The sequence below is a fragment of the Balaenoptera ricei genome, chromosome 2 (assembly GCF_028023285.1).
Source record: "Balaenoptera ricei isolate mBalRic1 chromosome 2, mBalRic1.hap2, whole genome shotgun sequence".
Taxonomy (NCBI): domain Eukaryota; kingdom Metazoa; phylum Chordata; class Mammalia; order Artiodactyla; family Balaenopteridae; genus Balaenoptera; species Balaenoptera ricei.
In genome coordinates this window covers 103,420,440-103,441,311 of record NC_082640.1, presented here as the reverse complement: position 1 = coordinate 103,441,311, position 20,872 = coordinate 103,420,440, and the positions used below count along the sequence as shown (strand labels likewise).

The following is a 20,872-nucleotide window of genomic DNA, read 5'->3' as shown; positions in this document are numbered from 1 at the left end:
CTTGGAGGCCTTTGGGAGGTAATTAGGTCAGGCAGGTGGCACCCTCATGATGGGGTTAGTGCTATTATATGAAGAGAAAGAGACTAGAACTTGTTCTCTCCATGTGAGGATACAGTAAGAAGGCAGCTGTCTACAAGCCAAGAAGCACTCACCAGACACCAGGTATCCTGGACTACCCAGCCTCCAGAACTGTGAGAAATACATATGTGTTTTGTTTAAGCCCCCTAGTCTATAGTAATTTGTTATAGCAGCTTGGGCAGACTAAAACAGGTATCTTTTCCCAGTGACTACTACAGCACCTTAATATTCTTCAACAGTCTCCTATCCTGATAAGATTAGAAAACAGAAACAGAAGAAACCGATAAGGAATAGAATGGTAGAGGGCCATAAACAGTCACCTCAGAGACTCCCTGCTTTGGAAACCACCTACTCATATAGGAACTGTTGCTAATAGGAATCATTCTAACCAAAAACAGTTATTTACGTAGTACCTCTGCATCAGTACTTGATTCTTTAAGTTAAGGTACAGCTTAGATCCTGGTCCCTCTTAGCAGCAGCATTTAGCTATGTTTTAGGGAATACATACCAGCCATTGTTTGGATGCCATTAAAGAAGTACTTTATTTTTGTGTCATCATGGATTCTACTACCCTTAGTTTAGTAATACAGAAATACCACATGATCTCTATTTAAAAAGTCTTGGACTAAGCTCTGGAGAATTTTCATAGGCAAATTCTTCTGTGTGGGCTGGATCAGTAAATACTCCAATAAAATCTATTTCTAGGAAGAATGGACCATCCACTTTATCAGCCAGGGTGAATCCGATAGAAGAGATCTAAGTTTAAAATAGAGAAATTGATCAAAATCTCATATGCTGATGTTGTTCCTGGAGTTTTAAAACTCCATACTATCAGCCCTTAGCAAGTATACCATAGTTCTCATGTGCCATAGCCAATTATAAGAGGAAGTACAGGACTGACTGCTTTTCTTTCCACATTCTACTTCTCTCTTTAAAGTAGTGCCAGTTAAGACTAGTAAGTACAACATGGATGTCTAATGGAGGTTCCTAGAAGCTCTCCTGAACTCTAATACTCTTATTTTAAAGCTAAAATAAAATGTAGGCATGCTGAAAGGAGGACCATACTGAAATTCCTCCAGGATGGGGGTTTGGCTCACAGGATAGCTCTGAGTCAGCATCTGTCTAGGTATAATAGGAGTATACTTAAATAGGAATTTTCATCTTTCATTTGCCAGCCTTCAAAAATGGACTGAACTCATCCTCACAGGAGTTCTGTTTCACTAAAGATAATATAGTTCCGAGTGAAAATACAGGAAAATGTTACCTTGTCAAGCAGAAGCTGGTACTGGGCATCCCGGATTCTTCCTCGATTAGAGAAGAAAAACTTGGAGAAAGGAATCTGAAAGAAGAAACCATTGACTTCAGAGCTGAAATGTAAGCAACGGAGGCATCTGTTTAGAACTGCAATGATAAAATAATAACGGTTTAAATTGAATTTTAAAATTATCTAATATGTGAAGTTATAACAAGTGGCTAGTCATTTGGATCACAGAAAAAAAAATTTTTTTTTAATGAAATAACCTAAGTACTAGAAGAAAACAGGTGAAAACCTTTCTAAGTCAGGAGTCCCAAAGGAAAAAATGACAGAGCACAATTATAACTTTCTGATGGCAAAAACTAGTATCCTAAACACAAAACTTTTACAAATAACTAAGAAAAAGATTAAACAACCCAGTAGAAAAATGGGGATGGGAGAAATAGGCACATCTGTATACTGCTGGTAGGAGTGCAAATTAGTCCAACTCTTTTAGAGAGCAGCAGCTAGCAATTGTGGTAGGCAGGATTCTAAAATGACCCCCAAGATTTCCACCTAGTGCACACACACCTTCTTCCAGGTATTCAAACACACATCTCAGTGCTGCTGTGAAGGGACTCTCCCGAAGTCTGGTCCCAAATCAGTTGACCTTAATATAGGGAAGATTATCCTCTGTAGGTCTGACTTAATCACTTGAGCCCATAAAAGTGCCTGGTGAAAGAGGTCAGAAGAGTGAGAGGGATTCAAAGGGGGAGGTCAGGGGGATTCTCCACTGCTGGCTTTGAAGATGGAGGGGAGCTAAATGGTAAGGAATGTGGACAGCTTCTAGGACCTGAGAGTGACTCCCAGCTGACAACCAGTAAAGAAACCAAGACATCATTACAATCACAGGAACTAAATCTGGCCAATAACCAGAGTGAGCTTGGCAGTGGATTCTTCCCCAGAGCCTCTGAAAAGAAGTACAGCCCAGCTGACACCTTGATTTCAGCCTTAGAAAGCCCTGAGCATTGAACCTGGCCACAGGGTGTCCCAAACTATGACTTACAGAATTGTGAGAAGTTTGTGGTAATTTTTTATGTAACAATAGGAAACTAACACAGCAATATCTAGCAAAATTTGAAATGCCGTAACTTGACCTGCCAGTTTCACTTTTAGGAATTTATATTACAGATAAACTCTGACAAAGACATAAAGATACAGCTTTTTCTAATTTAAAAAAAAAAAGGAAAAATAGGGGAATAGTTCAATAAATTATAGGGCAACCATACAACTGAATACTATGCAGCTATTTTTAAAAATGAAGTAGATCTATACATGATGCTGTGGGAAGACCTCCACAATGTATTATTAGTAAAAAAGTAAGAGATAAACAAAATCTATAGTATAAATATCATTTATGTTATTAAAAACAACTTTTTCTTGGCCACACTGCGTGGCTTGCAGGATGTTAGTTCCCCGACCAGGGACTGAACCTGGGCGCTGGCAGTGAAAGCCCCAAGTCCTAACCACTGGACCACCAGTGAATTTCCCCTAAAAACAAATTTTTTAAATGCCTAAAAAAAAACTAATAAAAAATTTACTACAGCAATTGGGAACAACCCAAGTATCTATCAATAAGGACTAGTTCAATCAACTATGAGATATCCATATAACAGAAAATACCAAACAAAATAACAAAGAATGAAGAATAATTCCATGTAGTGATATGGAAGCTCTCCAGGATCTAAATTTAAAAAATATAAACTGGCACAGAAGATGCATAAAGTATGCTATTTTTTTTGAGTAAAAAAAGGGAGAAAGGGCTTCCCTGATGGCAGAGTGGTTAAGAATCCGCCTGCCAATGCAGGGGACAGAGGTTCGTGCCCAGGTCCAGGAAGATCCCACATGCCGCAGAGCAACCAAGCCCATGCGCCACAACTAGTGAGCCCGTGTGCCACACTACTGAGCCCGCGTGCCTAGAGCCCGTGCTCCGCAATGAGAAGCCCACGCACCACAATGAAGAGTAGCCCCCGCTCGCCGCCAAGTAGAGAAAGCCAGTGGGCAGCAACGAAGACCCGACAAAACCAAAAATAAATAAATAAATAAATAAAATTTTTTTTAAAAAAGGGAGAAAATAAGTGTATGTGTATATATACTTGCTTATATTTGCTTAAAAAAACTGTAAATCTATGGAAGAAACTAATAAATGTGGTTATGTATAGAGGGTAGGGGCAAAAAGGGTGGAGAGGGAACTGAGTGGGAGTGAGACTTTTTTGTACATTTTTATATTATTTTGATTTTTGAGCCAAAAAATAAAAATGAGTTAAAAAAATAAAACGTACTGTTCAGATTATCACCAAAAACACTTGCTGACATAAAAACAAACTCAATTCAAAGCTCATTTAATAAAGCACCACTGCACAAGATCATGTTCCTCACACAGCAAATCCAAGTGCAGTCACATCCTCAGTTCACGGGCTCCCTTCATTTCTGTTACACAAACCTGGAAGGGACCCTGCACCCCCAGCCCTCAACCCAGTCAGTTCCTCATTTTTGCATCCTGGTTGGGCACTTCATCTACCTCATTATTCAAAATATATTTTGGAAACGGAATCAATACTACCTGCTCGCCATTCAAGGAGCATGTGTCACCCACCCCACTGGCCTTTTGTCTTTTTGTCATGTAATTTGCTAAGGCCACTGTCCACACCAAGGGAATTTTTTAGCCTGGAAAAAAAATGAAGCTAAGAAGCATTAAATTGTACAGCTTGCATAAAAAGAAAAGGATAAACAGTTGTTTTCTCTCTACAAATGACAGAAAACTAGCATGCATAATTTTTCCATCATTTTCCTGTTTTCTTTCTATAATCAGTAAATATCTGAGCATCTCACTTCTATTTACTAAAGGAGAATTATTCATGAAGACATGGACAGCAATTAATAACATTTAATTTTTAAAAATCTCTTCCCTGGGACTTCCCTGGTGGCGCAGTGGTTAAGAATCTGCCTACCAATGCAGGGGACATGGGTTCCAGCCCTGGTCCAGGAAGATCCCACATGCCACCTAGCAACGAAGCCCATGCGCCACAACTACCACAACTACTGAGCCTGCGCTCTAGAGCCCGCGAGCCACAACTACTGAGGCCCACGTGCCTAGAGCCTGTGCTCCGCAACAAAAGAAGCCACCGCAATGAGAAGCCCGTGCACTGCAACGAAGAGTAGCCCCCGCTTGCCGCAACTAGAGAAAGCCCACGTGCAGCAACGAAGACCCAACACAGCCATAAATAAATAAATAAATTTATTAAAAAGATAAAAATAAAAATCTCTTCCCCAATACTTCCTTTAATAATTTAAAGAGAGACTTCCCTGGTGGCGCAGTGGTTACGAATCCGCCTGCCAATGCAGGGGACGCAGGTTCAATCCTTGGTCCGGGAAGATCCCACATGCCACGGAGCAGCCAAGCCTGTGCGCCACAATTACTGAGCCAGCGCGCTAGAGCCCGTGAGCCACAACTACTGAGACCACATGCCACAACTACTGAAGCCCACGTGCCTAGAGCCCACGCTCCACAGCAAGAGAAGCTACCGCAATGAGAAGCCCACGCACTGCAACAAAGAGTAGCCCCCGCTCGCCTCAACTAGAGAAAGCGGCGTGCAGCAACAAAGACCCAATGCAGCCAAAAATAAAATTTTAAAGTAATAATAATAATAATAATTTAAAGAAAGGTGTTGCAAACAACTATTATTTCCAGCCAAAGATTAGAACTACATGTATTTTCAGGAAAGAAAGTAATTAGTAACTGTCAATGATTATACTGGAAAATAATTTGGCAATGTGCATCAAAGGCCTTAAAAATGTACATATCATTTATTCTAGGAATTTCATTTCCAGGAATACATCTAAGAAAATATTTAAGGATATTTACCTCAGAGTTTGGTATAAGAGTGAAAAACTCTGAAAACAATCTAAATGTACAACAATAGAGGATGGATTAAGTAAATTGTGTCTATTTACATAATATCATGCAGATATCAAAAATGATGTAGAAATATATTTCAACAGAAAGCTGTATATAAAATTCAGTTCAGTGAACAATGTATGTTATAAAATAGCACTGGCACAACACAATTCTTGTAAAAAAAAAAAGTGTAAATAGAAAAGTCTGAAGGTGCATACTAAAATAAAAATAGTATTTTACATCTGGGTAGTGGTACCACAAGATTTTTTTCCTTTTCTGCATTTTCTAAATTTTCTATAATGAGATAGTTGTTTTGTTTAGTAATTTGTTATAAGTATTATTTATATACAAGTGTTACATACATAATAATTTTTTGGTTATACATCTGTATTAGTGTATAAATATGTATCTATTATATGCTAGGCACTGCACTGTTCTAGGTGCAGGGGAAACAGCTATGGAGGATACAGACAAAGTCCCTGCTCTCAGAACTTACAGAATTTATGTTCCAGAGGAGCCTGGTAGAGAGTGACAATAAACAAATAGACAAGTGAATGAAAAAGATAATTTTACTTAGTGATAAGTTCTATGAAAAAATTAAACAGGATGTTGTTATTGGGTGAGAAGGTGCAACTCTAGCTAGAAGGATCAGGAAAGGCCTGAGGTGGCTTTTGAGCTGAGAGGTAAATAATAGGAAAGAGGAAGCAGGTGAAGACTTCGGAGAAGAGCACGCCCACAGATACAGCATGAAATACAAAGGCTCTGAGACAGAAGTAGTTTGTTGAGTTTGACACACACAAAAGGGGCCAGCATGGAGGAGGGAGCGGGGAGGAAGACAGACTGAAGATGAAGACAGGGGTCTGCTACTGTAGGCCCCGTAGGCCATGTTAAAGAGTTTGGACTGTATTCTAATAAGGGGAGACCACTGGAGGGTTTTAAGCATGTGAGTGATGTAATCTGAACTATGCTTTAGAAAGATCACTCTGGCTGCTGTGTGCAGAGTGGACTTTAGGAGGCAAGAAGACAAAGAAGGAAATCAATAAAGAAGCTCTTGCAGTAGTCCAAAGGCCTGGACTAGGGTGAGAGTGGAAGAGATGGCTAGAAATGGTCAGATTCTAGGTGTATTTTGAAAGGATAGGTGAGTGAGCGAATTCGTTAAAAGACTAGATGTGGTGTGGGGGAGAAAGGGATCCAGGATGAACCCTTAGGTTTAAGGATGAGCAAAATGGGGACTTTCTTTTGAATTTATGGATTAAAAACCTTCAGAAGGCAGAAGAAAGGAACGGGCACCTGATTTTGCCCTCACTCCCTGAATTTCCACTATTTTCCTCCTGATTAACATTTTTTACCTTCTAAAAGTTTTTTCTCCCTACAAAATAAGATTGCCTTATATTACCAAGAAATAAACAAAAATAAAAATGTTGATAACTGTAAAGTATGAAGTATTTATTCCTCTTAAGGGAGCCTTTCTGCTCAGCTAGGGACACTAGCTTAGTACAGTTGCCTGGAAGAGATGATATGGCCAGAACTTAAAAAGAAATACCTATAGTACTGATAATTGTGCACAGGGCAGAGATGGACCCATGACTCAGCATGCACCTGGCCACATCCTTATCAAAAATATTTACTGGTCAGTAAGCTAACATTTATATTAATGAAAGAAAAAGTCGGACTTCCCTGGTGGCACAGTGGTTAAGAATCCGCCTGCCAATGCAGGGGACACAGGTTTGATACCCAGTCCAGGAAGATTCCACGTGCCGCAGAGCAACTAAGCCAGTGCACCACAACTACTGAGCCTGTGCTCTAGGGCCCGCATGCTGCAACTACTGAGCCCACATGCTGCAACTACTGAAGCCCGCGCGCCTAGAGCCCATGCTCCGCCACAAGAGAAGGCACTGCAGTGAGAAGCCTGCGCATGGCAACAGAGTAACCCCTGCTCGCCACTAGAGAAAGCCCATGCGCAGTAACGAAGACCCAACACAGCCAAAAACTTAAAAAAGAAAAAGTCAATTATGTAAATCTTGCCCTTAGGTCCTCTTCCTTCTTTCCCTTCCCACACTGTCCAAGAGGGATTAATAAGAAAAAAACACTACAATGTAACCATGATCTCATAAGACCTCATTTTCATAGACAGTAAAGACTTATGCTGTTACCTTGACCTCCTGCCAGTAGGGCCCCCCACGGGTGAACATGAAGTAACTGTACATCTGATCCTTCCTCTGGATTATATCCATGTCCTCCCTGATATTCACCATCCAAGGGCGACCATCTCCACGGACACGAAGATACAGAGTGTTGAACTGGGACCAATCATAAAACCTCTTCCTCTCAAAAGGGCCCTAAGGTACAGAAAGGAAAGTTAATTTCACCTCATTTTCCACTATTAGCGAAATGTGAGTCATCACCTTTTACAGCATCAAAAGGATCAACAAGCCATTTTTCTGCTTTTTTCTGCTTCCTACCACCGTAAGGAGGCAGATAAATCTGGTGATTCTTATTTTAGTACAAAATACTGACCTAGTTAAATGTTTCTAAGGTAATGTTCAAGACCTGATTGGCCCAGGACAGTGTTTACATGGGGTAGACACTCACTTGTGTCACTGAACGGAAATGAATTACTGTGTGTACTTTCTTTCCCAGGGCCTAGGGAGCAATGGCTTCTGACTGGGCCATTTTATGACAACTGCCTTCCCATAAATCAGAAAACTATGAAAGACTCCAAGTTTTAAAACTGGTATTTTTTTGACAACACCTACCATCCATTGAAAATATACATTAATCACTCTGCATGCATAATTTAATCCTCACAACAGCCCTATGAGATAGGTACTATCATTGTACTCCATTTTATAGATGAAGAAACTGAGCACTCAACCAGTAAGTGGTAGGTCCAGTACTGTTTAACTCCAAAATCTATGTTCTTAACTACCTAAATTGTCTCTGAAAGTAGAACGTAGTGTTAATTTCCAAAGGTGTTTGTTTATAGCAATCTCAGAGCTAATCGGATTTCAAGAATACCAGTGCTCAGATATGAACTATTACTTACTAGTCATGTAATTTTAGACAAGCTACTAAATCTCCCCAAGCCTGTTTCCTCATCTGTAAAACGGGGATGGTTATACCTTACAGGATTGATGTGGGGAATAAAAGGGATAATGTATATAAAGTAATTAGCACAAGGACTGGCAGGGTACACTTAATAAATGTTATCGACTACTTTCATTATTCCACAGTACATCATAGAATTATTTTCTACTGTGGACTGACCAAATCCATTCTGTGGATTTTCAGGGCCTGAAAAAAAAATCTTGTACGCATAGTTTATTACCTCTGAAAGAACATGTACTTTTCTTTTTCATCATTATCTGGAGAGAGGGAGCCTAATACTATTCCTATCATTTGCCTTTCTCCTTAAAACACCATAACCAAGGGACTTCCCTGGTGGTCCAGTGGCTAAGACTCCGTGCTCCCAGTGCAGGGGGCCCAGTTTCAATCCCTGGTCGGGGAATTAGATCCCGCATGCAGCAACTAAGAGTTCACATACTGCAACTAAAGATCTCACATGCCGCAACAAAGATCCCGCTTGCTGCAACTAAGACCTGGCACAGCATGCATGCATGAATGAATGAATAAATAAGTAAATATTAAAAAAAAAAAAAGGGCACCACAACCAAGCAAACACCCATGGGCTGTGGCCACGGCTGGGCACGGGAGCCTGTTCAGAGCAGCCCTGAAACAACATCTGATCAGCATTGCAAAAAGCAACAGGCTGGTGGCGAGACAAAGGAGCTGACCTAAGTAGCCTTGGAAAATGGTGGTCTGACTGGAAACCAAAAGGCTAAAGACAAAAGAAACTATACATAAACATTGTACTGTAGTTGGTAAAGTTGTTTCTCACAGGGTTATGGGTTAGAAATTCTGAAACTGCTTTTATTTATTTATTTATTTAATTTCCGGCTGTGTTGGGTCTTCATCGCTGTGCACGGGCTTTCTCTAGTTGCAGCGAGTGGGGGCTACTCTTCGTCACGGTGCACGGGCTTCTCATTGCGGTGGCTTCTCCTGTTGCAGAGCACAGGCTCTAGGCGTGCGGGCTTCAGTAGTTGTGGCACGTGGGCTCAGTAGTTGTGGCTAACAGGCTCTAGAGTGCAGGCTCAGTAGTTGTGGCGCACAGGCTTAGTAGTTGTGGCACACAGGCTTAGTAGTTGTGGCGCACAGGCTTAGTTGCTCCGCGGCATGTGGGATCTTCCCGAACTAGGGCTCGAACCCATGTCCCCTGCATTGGCAGGCAGATTCTTAACCACTGTGCCACCAGGGAAGCCCTGAAACTGCTTTACATGTACTCTTGGGTTGAATTAATAAGTAAATGTACAGTAAATGGTGGGAGACAGGTTTCACACCGTTACAGAAGTTATCAATAAACAAGAGGGAGGAAGCTAGAATAAATCATGTGGTACCGGATTAGAGTCAAAGCATCAGTATTAACTCATACTTAGCTTAATACAGATATAGAAATAGTTACAGATGTGTGTTTCCATGAGTTGGTATGCATACATATATTTCCTAGCTGTGTCCACTGAGAGGTCCTAGAAATAGTGTCAATCCAGAAGCAACAAGCATACTCAGCATCCAGATCTTGGTTTCCAACTCCATCTTCCAAAAAAAAAAAAGAACCAGGGCTCCTTTGAGGAATGGCTAATTCTAGGGTTGGAACAGAGGAAATACAAGATGAGCTTACAGCATCTCGTAGTGCCAAAAAGTGCTCAAAAACACAGAAGGATGGGGGCATGTCAAAGGGACACGGCCAACCTGAAAGAGCTCCCAGTGGCCAAAGCTGGAACAATCTGAGCAACGAAATAAATAACATAGTATTGGATTATAACCCAAAGTGTGAGTCCATACTAAATGACTGAATAAATAAATGTGGGAGAAGACACAAATCTTCCTTCCTGAAAAATCCAAATAATTTATGTAAATACTACCCCTTCCAGGAGCTAGAACTTAATCCCACACCCTACCCCATGCCTTGAATGCAGGGTACACTTAGTGACTTGTTTCCAAAGAACAGAATATGGAGGAAAAAAAAAAAAGTAACTTAACAATGGAGTAATCTGGCAAATACTACCTTGACCAGGTGATCAAGGTTAACACATCAGTGGTAAGTCATGCTACTAGCATGTAACCTAATATAATAGAAGGGTACTTCAACTCTGTGCTATTCTTCCTAAAAACCCAGAAAACCCAAGTCTAACCAGGAGAAAAAAAAAATCAGAAAATCCCAAATTGAGGATCATTCTGCAAAATACCTGACCAGTATTTCTCAAATCCTCTTGAAAAATAAGGAAAGACTAAGTAACAGACTAAGAAGACATGACAACTGGATGTAATGTGATGTATCCTGGCTGGGATACTGAAACAGAAAAAAAGATATTATGGAAAAACTGGTGAAATCCAAATAGAGTCTGGAATTAGTTAACAGTAACGCAGCAATGTTGGTTTCTCAGTTGTCGCAAATGTACCAAGTGATGTAAGATGGTAACAACTGGAGAAGCTGGGTGAGGGACATACAGGAACTCTCAGTACCATCTCTGCAATTTTTCTGTAATACCAAAAATATTCTAAAATTTAAAAGTTTACTTTAAAAAAAAAAAAATGAAAACCCCGGATGACCCTACTTCCACTCTAAGGAACCCCTAGCCATTAGAGGGTCTACAGCCTATGTTAGAGGAGATGTAAATCTCCCCAGATCATCATTTAAATATCTAACTTCTCAGGGCTCCTCAAACCTATGTATGCCCCACTATGGCACCAAGTGATGCCCAGAAACATGTAGCCTCTCTTCAGGAACCACTTCCCCCCTTGTGCTTATGAAACTTTACACATGTGCCCAGTAGTTATTTAACCCCATACACAAGATGAGATGCCAGCTGTTTTCATTTACAGAAACAATAGTTGTCTGCTATAGTTCATGCTACAAGGAAGTTCACCTCAGTTCACTAGAAACCTGCAGCTCCTGGGTCTCACGTACCCTTGGAATCTTGGATATCATTGCACAGTATCCACTTCGGTCACTCTCCCCGTCCTGGGGTGCCTCAGAGCTCAGAGTTCCATACAGCAGTGCACTTCGGTTACTCTTGCCCATTTTCAGGAACACTTCACTTCTGCCACCAATCGCCTTATCAGAAGTCACTATCCACTTATCCAAATCTTCTTTGCCACGGAACTGCCAGACAACCTTGGCTTGTTCCATCAAGACCTCATGCAGAGGGCGGCCTTCAGGCCCTATCCAATGATTCACAATATCATTCTTCAAACGCCTAAAATGGTCCTTTATTTCTTCTTTAATTGCTTTATCAAAACTAACTTCAGGCTTGTCCTCAGGAGAAGTTATATCCAAAGCAACTTCTCTCTGGTGATGTCCTTCCAAATTCCCTTCAGTCTTCCTCTGAGAAGAGGCTTTGCCAGGAGCAGCCGCTGGTTTCTCAAGACTACTGGAACAATAATCTGCAGAGCGAGTACCCAAAAATGGACAAGAGGCAACACTTGGCTTCAGGCATTTTCTGAGAATATAAGTGCCATTCAGCAATTTATGAACCAAAGCCATGATTAAAAGAAAGTCAAAATGTAAATTTTTCCCTGGCCTACCGGGAAAGAAGCTTCAGCAAATAGCCCAATTCCACCTATAATAAAAGAGACAGTGAAGAGTTACCAGTATAGCCAATGAATGCATCATAATTTCAAATTCAACATGGATCATGTACTATGAAATTCATGAACTTATTTTCTAATTCTATGAACATTTACCCAGGGCCTACTATGAGCAGAAGAATGTTTACACTGTACATAATACATCCCACTGCCTTGTGAAAAAATGCCAAGATGAGGGGCTTCCCTGGTGGCACAGTGGTTGAGAATCTGCCTGCCAATGCAGGGGATACGGGTTCGAGCCCTGGTCTGGGAAGATGCCACATGCCGTGGAGCAACTAGGCCCGTGAGCCACAATTACTGAGCCTGTGCGTCTGGAGCCTGTGCTCCGCAACAAGAGAGGCTGCGATAATGAGAGGCCCGCGCACCGCGATGAAGAGTGGCCCCCACTTGCCGCAACTAGAGACAGCCCTCGCACAGAAACGAAGACCCAACACAGCCATAAATAAATGAATAAATAAATAAAATTTTAAAAAAAATGCTGACAACTACCACAAACACCACACAATCCAGAAAAATAAAATATTAAAAAAAAAAAAATGCCAAGATGAACAGAAACACAGGCCCCTTCATGGAGTTATTGATCAACCCCCAAATAATTCAAGTATGTGCTTCTAAAGGTTGTCAATTTTAAAGCAAATTTTTATGCTGGATTTTTAAAGAAACAATTGGTTCCTAAAATAAAATATTCAACTGTCAATAATTCACTCCAGGATCTAGGCTAACCAACATTTTAGCACTTCATCTATAAAAAGAAGAGACTACAGTTCACATTGTATGTGGAGTCAGAAGGCCTGGACTTCACACCTAGAACTGTTTACCCTCAGGTAAAGCAGTTGATCTTCTGAGGCCTCCATTTCCTCGGGGCAATGGATGTGCTAACACCTCCCCTACCTACCTTAAGGGATTCTTCTATAGACCAGATGGAATGATGGCTATAAAAGGGTTCTCTGATCCAGTAAGTCTGACAAGATCCTCAAGATTCTTCGTGCCTAAGAAGCTCCTAGTCCAAGGCCCACACTTTGAGTAACAAGGCTTTGACTATCAGCCACTATCTGATCTCCTCAAAGACAGAACCTAAACAATAGTAGCAATGATACCATTACATTTAAATGCAATTCTTAGTATTTTCAAGTCACCCTGACAAATATTATCTCATTTAATCCACATAAGCCTCCTGTAAGACAAGTCAGGTAGTTATCTCCTTTCACAAGGAACTAGACACCAACAGGTGAAGTAACTTGTCTAAGATTACAATGCTAATCAGTATGGAAGCTAGCACTAGAACCCTGGCCTTAAATCCTTCCATTAGTTACTGCTGCCTCTCTGTATGTTAACCATTAGTAATATAACTTCTACAGCTCTACTGAAATAACAACTTTGCTCTTGCAGCAACATTTAATGACTGCTGGCAGGAAGTGCTGCAAGAACCAAGAAGGCTAAATAGTCCCCTCTCCTACTTATTCCAGCTACCACAAAAATGAAATAAAATATGGAATGCTGACTTCTTCATCTTTCTCTTTTGTCTTTCTCTCACCAGAGACCAGAAGAGAGAAAAATCAAAAACAAAAAATCACCCACTAGTCAGAACACAGTACTGAGTGAGAAACTAAATGGAACGCTGAAAACTTAAAAAAAAAAAAAAAAACTTCAAAAATGCCCCAAATCCAACAATTCAGCTCAGTCGCCTAAGAGTCTACATCAAAATGGCACCCAGACCACTCTATCTACAACACAGGACTGGTCATCTTTCCAGACTGCCCCTCCTCCCTCACTCCCCTCATCAGGTGGCTCAACACCTTCTCTCTCCTAAATCACTGCACTCCAGGCTTGCACCCAGACCTCCACCTTATCCCACCACTCAGCATCTAGAGGGCCTAAAACACAAAACTGATTATTTATCTTCTCTGACTAAAGCTCTTCAGAGGCTCTCATGGTCTTCAGAATAAAACTCGACTTTCTCCACAGGGTCTATAAGACCCCTCCAGATCTGGCCTCTGCTCATCTCTCCAATCTCCCCTCTAATCACACCCTACTCTGCTCTAATCACAGAGAACACCTGTGGTCCAACAAGTGCCACCCAGTACCCCCTCTCTGGGCTTCATGCCTTGACAGATTGCTGCTCCTAGGCCAGAAATGCCCTCTACCGATTTCTGCTGGCTGATTTATCCTTTGGGACTCATCTTAGGCATCCCTTACCTCCTCCAAGAACCCTTAATTACTCAACTCCACTGAGACCTTTTGATGTGTTCTCGCTGCATCCTGGGCTTACAATTTCCCTGCTACAGTTTATTGACAGTTCCCTTGTCAGTCTCCCCCGCCAGACTGGAAGTGTCTTGAGGGGAGAGACTATCTTCATTGTGGTACTTCCAGCAACCAGGATGGTGCCAGACATGCAGGAGGCTTCTAATATTTGTTGAACAAATAATATCTCCACATTTCTCCACCACCACCACCACTGTCTTGGTTCAGGGTTTTATTGTTTCTTACCAGAACTACTGTAATTCCCCTAACAAAGGGCTTCTCAAATGTTAAAGTGCCTATGAATCATCTGGGAATTTTGTTAAAATGCAGATTCTGATTTAGTAGGTGTAGAATGGGGCCTGAGATTCTTTATGTCTAACGAGCCCCCAGGTGTTGCCCTTGGAGTTGGCGGACAACACCCTTTAGGATTTAGTAAAGTCCTAACTCATCTCTCTGACTCTGATCTCCTCCTCCTCTCCCAATCCAACCTTTGCCTGGCAACAAAGGGGATTTTTCTAAATATGATGGCACTCCCTTTATTCAGCAATTCCCTCCAGAAATTCAAACTCCTAAAATGGTACATAAGGCCCTCCAAAATGTGCCCAACTCCCTGGCCTAACTTCTCCTCACTTCCATGGGCAATAAATACCCTCAGCTCTATTAATTATACTAACTATAATCATGTCTGAACACACACACACAAAAACATTGCTCAAAACCCACAAAAGTGACCAAACATTCTGCTATCCTGGCTAATATATGAGTGACTGCCGTACCCTGACCAGTCACAGCATTAGCCTCACTCTAGATAGATAAGATTCTCTCCTAATTATAGAACTACCTCCACCTCCTCAATACTTTCCCCCAAATCACCTAACACAAACCTAAGTCCGACAATAAATCCCTTCTAACACTCTCTTACTGAGATGCCCCATGGTTTCCCATGGCATGTGTTCTCACTACAGGAGTAATAAGCCTAACTCGTTCAACTACAAGCATGTTCCTGGTGGCCTCTAATTGGAGGGCACTGACATTTCTCTTCCTCCATATTCTTACGAGAACCTATGCATACATCTCACAGCCCTTACAAACTACTAGAATCTTGCTTTTTTTTCTGTCTACCTAACTAGCCTGACTTTAATCTTGGACTATGGCTTAAACATAACTGATGCACAATGTTTGCTAAAATAAATGAAAACCGTGTAAACAGTATGTTTTCACATGGACTAAAAAACAGAAGGGAACCAGGAAAAATAACAACAGTTGATCTCACGTCCTGGAATCATAGGTAACATCTAAATTTCCCTCACTGACTTGTTTAAATGACTTTACCTCTGCATATGCAGGAATTTGGAAAATAAATGATAAGCCTATAAAATGTAATTTGTACAATCATAAACACGATTTTCGTTAACACCAGGATTAGGCTACACTACTGAGTGGCAAATAAGGAGGAATCAAAATGCACATACACTAACACTACCAGTATAAAAATGTACGGACAAAAAGATTTGGGGGTAAACAAGAAGAAAAAGGCTTAAAGTCGTGTGTAGGATGATGGGATTATGAGTAATATTATTCACCCTATTTTCCAACCCCTCAGTAGTGCTATCACTTCTCTTATAACTTTAATTATAAGTGTTTTGTTTCATACTTTTACCAATAAAGTCAAAATCATTAACTGGATGATCCCGGGCGGAAGTTGGTGAGTTTTCAGGGCAACGTAACCCACGCAGCTAAGAGAGAGCAGTATTAGTGAAGATTGTACATCCAGAGCTTACTATGTGCCAGAAACTGTCCTGGGTGTATTTTCGTTAACTCCTCACAACAACCGAGAGAGAGGTACTATTATTATTCCACTTATTGAGCAAATTAAATTACCCCAGGTCATACAACTAGTAAGTGGCAAAACCAACCCTAGAGCCCCGGTGTTTAGTCGGGGAGCGGTCGGGACCATGCCACAGCCCCCTCACCTGCTACGGCCGTGTGCCCCTCACAAGCCTCGGACGCTCCAACTCCCGGCTGGCGTTCCCTGGCCTTCCCTGCCGACGCCTCAGAGTGACTTCCGCCCGAGCCCGGCTTTTCCTGACCGAGTTCTCCACTTCTTCCCTGTAGGGCCGTCCGCTTTTCCAGGCCGGCGGGAAACCAAGCCTGATGACACGAGTTCCGGCCGGGTGCAGAGGCCGGGGAAGAGTAATGAGGCTCCCGGACCCCGGCGAACTGAGGTTTTTGGTCGACTAGCTTCCCAAAAGGCTCCCCCACCCCTACTCCCCCGATCTTTTCTGCCCTGTGTGAGAAAGTGGGGAGAATTTAGAGAAGCTTTTCGCCTGTCCTTCCTGCATCCCGCCTTCAGGCTGCAAACTACATCCCGTATCTTTCAAGTAGGACCCGGATATTGCTAACATCCTTCGCCCCCAGTGAGCCAGGGTCCACTCGTGCTCCATCCCCCCATAGCCGCCCAAGAGCTGTACACGGCCTCAGAGGACTGGTTCTGCTGGAATTGCCCCTGCGGAATCTTTGGAGACCCACCACAAACTTGGACAGCAAACCGTCCTACCCTCCCTTCCCCAATCCAGCCCCGTGGGGTCGCCCACTCCGCAGGGTTTCGATTGTATCTTGTGCACACCTCTGTTTGAGCACTTTCAACATTGTAACTTAATTATTGATTCACTTCTCACTTCCTCCGTCACGCTGTGAGCTTCTTGGGTCCAGAAGGTGCTCTTCTTCCTGTCCCCAGCACCTATCATAATGCTAGCAGGAATTAAGTGCTCAGCAGGAATTTGAATGAATTGTAACCGCTGGCACTTAACACCGTTCTCCAGGGTTCCAAGACCTCGCCAAATACAATTGCCTTTTCTACGTTTCCTCTATCATCCTTTTCCACACCATCACCTCTTCCTTCTTGAAATTCTGCTTTGACTTCACTAGACTCTACACTTGCCTGGTTCTCCTACCTCCTTGAACCTTTTCTAGCTGCCTACTTTACTGACTCTTCTTTCTCCTCCCACAACCTTAAATGCGGGTTGTCTCCAAAGCCCAGCAGCCTATGGCCTTCCTCTTTTCTAGTTTCAGATATGAGTTATCTGCAGACAATCGGATAATCTCTTCCCCTAAACACCAGCATATATTTCCAATTTCTTGATAGCAGTTTCAGTTGTGGGATATACCACTAGCATCTCAAATGTGATTTGTTTAAAACAGAACGTATCCCATTTACCCATATTAACTCCTCTTCTCATCCTCGGTGTTTCTGTAAATGCCTACATCCTTCTAAGCGGAAGATTCTTGGCTATCCTTGGCTTCTCTCCTTGAAACCTCCTCTCACTGACCTTAAATCCTGTTTGTTTGTTTTGTTTTGTTTTGTTTTGTTGTCGTCTTTGATCTTTCACTCCTTCTTTCCAAATCAGGCGAAACCCCAATAGTTATTGACCTATGAAATTTACATTCAATCTGCTGACTGCCCTACTCTGGACACAACAGTTTGTCTATTTTCATTTAAAAATCACCCAGAGATAAACACAAAATTCCTTTGGCCTCCAGACGTGCCACTGCATCAATTCTAAACCCTCCGTAATCTCCTAATCCATCTATACTACTCATACTTATCCTCAATTTCTCGTCTGTATGGCCAGGACACTCAAGATGGCTGTTGCTCTCTGCACAGACCCTGCAACAAGTCCCTGCTTCACTCACATGACTATCCAATCCTCTTAAGTATAGGGTTAATTAGCCCCCGTAACTGATGAGCCCCACCTGACGTCAACTCCCCCCCCCCCCGTCAATAGTAGCCTCCTTCTCCCCCCAAGTATCAAAGATTGCTGCTATGTTCTGTCTGCTGCCCTCGGTGGGGTGTCACTCCAGGACCTTTTGCTTCAGACCTCCTATCCAATAATCCCTTGATGTCTCTGTCGCTGTTTCCAGGCTCTTTCTTCTCTTTGGAGCTGGGCCTGTGGGGTGCAGCCCAACATCATCCCAGGTGTTACCTGCCTAAACCACACTCATCCTCCTCATAATGGAGTTAATGTTTTCTCTGCTCAGTATTCCTCTTTTCCGCATCCCACAGGTTTGATCTCAAGTGTCTACATGACTTCCCCATCCCCACGCCCTGACTTCAGCTGACTGGTCCAGTGGTAGAAACCTGGTCAGTACTGGGCCAATTGGTTATTCCCAGGGACTTTCTGAACTAAAACTGGAAAAGAAAGCTTTTAACCCCTGGTGGTTCCGGTGGAGCTCCTGAGCAGCCTGCTGATATTGTGAAGAAAATTGGTTTATGGAAAGAGAAAATAAAATCAAGGTGCTAAGAGAGACAGAAATGGAAGGATAAAAGAAGATCCAGTCAGCACTTACATTGCTAGTTCTAGTTCCTGAGGCCCAGCTGCATGGTTGTTTAGTCTTTTCCTTGACTTCTAAGCACCAATACATTTTTTTACCTAAATTTATCTGAGTTGGGTTTCTATCACTTGCAGCCAATAGGTCTTAATTGATACATAGAATCCACCCATTAAGAACACACCTTAAATTCCATGTTCTCCTTAAAAACTTGCCCTAATGCCTCCATCTCAAAATGATTGCTCTCCTTCTAACATCCTATAATATTTATTCTTTATGCTGTAACACTGGCAATTACTTGTGTTCAAGTGAAAACTAGATCACAAACATGACTAAACTGCTTTTTCATTGTTTTATGTATACAAGACTTTTCAACAGGGAGTAAAACCCTTGAAGGTAGTGATTTTTGTCAAATACTTTAAAATATATACGACAGTAACCTGCACAAATTTAGACAGAATGGGCACTGCCTCAAGAGGCCAAACAAAATACAAATTTCATGAAAACCTTTTAGAAGGGCTGTAGTGACACAGTCAAGCAAAGAACATTGTAATAGGGCAAGAGGCAAATATGATTCAGCAATTTCACCTCTTGATGGAGTCCTTTCAGAGTTTAAGGAGGCAAAGGAAATAAATGATTTCAGAAAAGGAAATTACCTGGTGGGAGTTTGATGTCATCTGTAACCCCACAGATCCAGGGTTAGTTCCCTGCTTTGCTAATCCAGGAACTCTGTTTACTCAGAGGATTACTTCATGACAAGCAACTTCATAGGAGGAGAAATGACAAACCAGAATGTCCATTTATTAATTGACAACAGAAAATGGGTCTGATTTGAGACCCAAGACCATCTACCCAGGACAGTCCCTCCTTGGTGGGGAAACCCACCCTCCAGGCCAGACACAGACCAGTGGGTGAGGAGGGTCACATAATTAGAAAGAGCTGGCAGTGCTCAAGCAAACTGTCCTTTAAACAACAGGTATTGTCTATTCTTCCTTTGGGGATATTTCTATCTGCTGTGCTGAGACCAGACATTTTATGACGCCACTTTAATCAGTATATAAACACAGACATGTTCTTTTTCTGTGGCTCTTGTCTTAGTTGACTCCAGGTAGGTATACCCCAATCCATCCCCCACCAATATATGATCAGCAACAATCCCTTCAGACTGAGGTGATTTTATCCTCCTTTACAATTACAATCACAATCCAGGTGGCTCTATCACTGTCCCTTCCTGACTTGGATTTGAGAAAGATCTGCTGTGTTTGCCACAGCATTACATATCTCCTCAACCTGAATTGCTTTTGCTTAAACCTAGGAGAAAATTTATTTTTCACTTGCCAGGGTGCAAGATTTGGACAGACTTAATAGCTTCAGTTTCTGATTGACATTTCCTAACTGGTAGTTGTTTTCTGGAGTTGAGCCCTAAGGGGGAAACTACTCATTGTTTCCTGATATTTGTTCTTCCTTTGTTTCATTGTAATAGAATATTTAGCTGGGCCCATAAATAAAGTTTACATTTCCCATTTGCAGCTACCAATGGAAGTGCAAATGTTATGTGAGAGCGGCTGAGAGCTTTCCTTAAAAAAGTTGACAGGTGTCCTCTCCATCCTTCCCCTTTGCTTTCATATTACTGCTTAGAACCTGTCATGACAGAACCCCATCCTGGACCAGGAGGATGAGGGCAAGCTCCTGCAGAAGTAGTAGAAAGCTAGAAGGAGCCTGGGACCTTGAGGACTTTGTGAATCAGAGCAGGCCAAACAGCCCTGGATCGCCTACATCTGGACTCTTAACATGAAAAGTAAGCTTTTTTTTTTCCTATTAACACTGCTAATTAGGGTTTATCACCCACAGGTGACTCTAATCCTAAATAATGTATCCCACTTTGTACCACTATCTGTAAGTGTACAGCTTGACCAATTTTGGGTCATGTTTCTTTTTTAGTAAAAATAACACATCCAGATAACTAATAAGGACCTACTGTGTAGCACAGGGAACTCTACTCATTACTCTGGAATGGCCTATATAGGAAAAGAATCTTAAAAAGAGTGGATATATGTATCTGTGTAACAGATTCACTTTGCTGTACACCTGAAACTAACACAACATTGTAAATCAATTATACCCCAATAAAGATTTTTAAAAAACCAACACACACACATACCCCCAGGGACTTCCCTGGCCATCCAGTGGTTAGGACTCCACGCTTCCATTGCAGGGGGCACGGGTTCCATCCTTCGTCAGGGAACTAAGATCTCGCACAAGAGTGCGGCCAACAACAACAAACAACAACGACAACACATCCAGGTAGACCCAACAGGAAAGATAGA

General features: G+C 42.0%; 1 protein-coding gene across 3 annotated transcripts; it reads right to left on the bottom strand.

Moving 5' to 3' along the window:
• Nucleotides 1-592: 592 nt before the first annotated feature.
• Nucleotides 593-16,319, bottom strand: NDUFAF1 (NADH:ubiquinone oxidoreductase complex assembly factor 1). 3 transcript variants are annotated; one of them, XM_059913571.1, is made up of 5 exons: nucleotides 16,190-16,315; nucleotides 11,296-11,947; nucleotides 7,424-7,609; nucleotides 1,343-1,417; nucleotides 593-834 (listed from the first exon to the last, which is right to left on the bottom strand). In XM_059913571.1, exons 2-5 carry the CDS (start codon nucleotides 11,869-11,871, stop codon nucleotides 685-687), a joined length of 987 nt encoding a protein of 328 aa, XP_059769554.1. In that variant the 5' UTR covers nucleotides 11,872-11,947; nucleotides 16,190-16,315; the 3' UTR covers nucleotides 593-684. The 3 variants fall into 3 exon arrangements, with proteins under 3 accessions (XP_059769554.1, XP_059769556.1, XP_059769555.1); XM_059913572.1 differs by lacking the exon at nucleotides 593-834 and adding an exon at nucleotides 1,904-2,044 and having other exon boundaries at nucleotides 16,190-16,319; XM_059913573.1 differs by lacking the exon at nucleotides 7,424-7,609 and having other exon boundaries at nucleotides 16,190-16,318.
• Nucleotides 16,320-20,872: the final 4,553 nt, after the last annotated feature.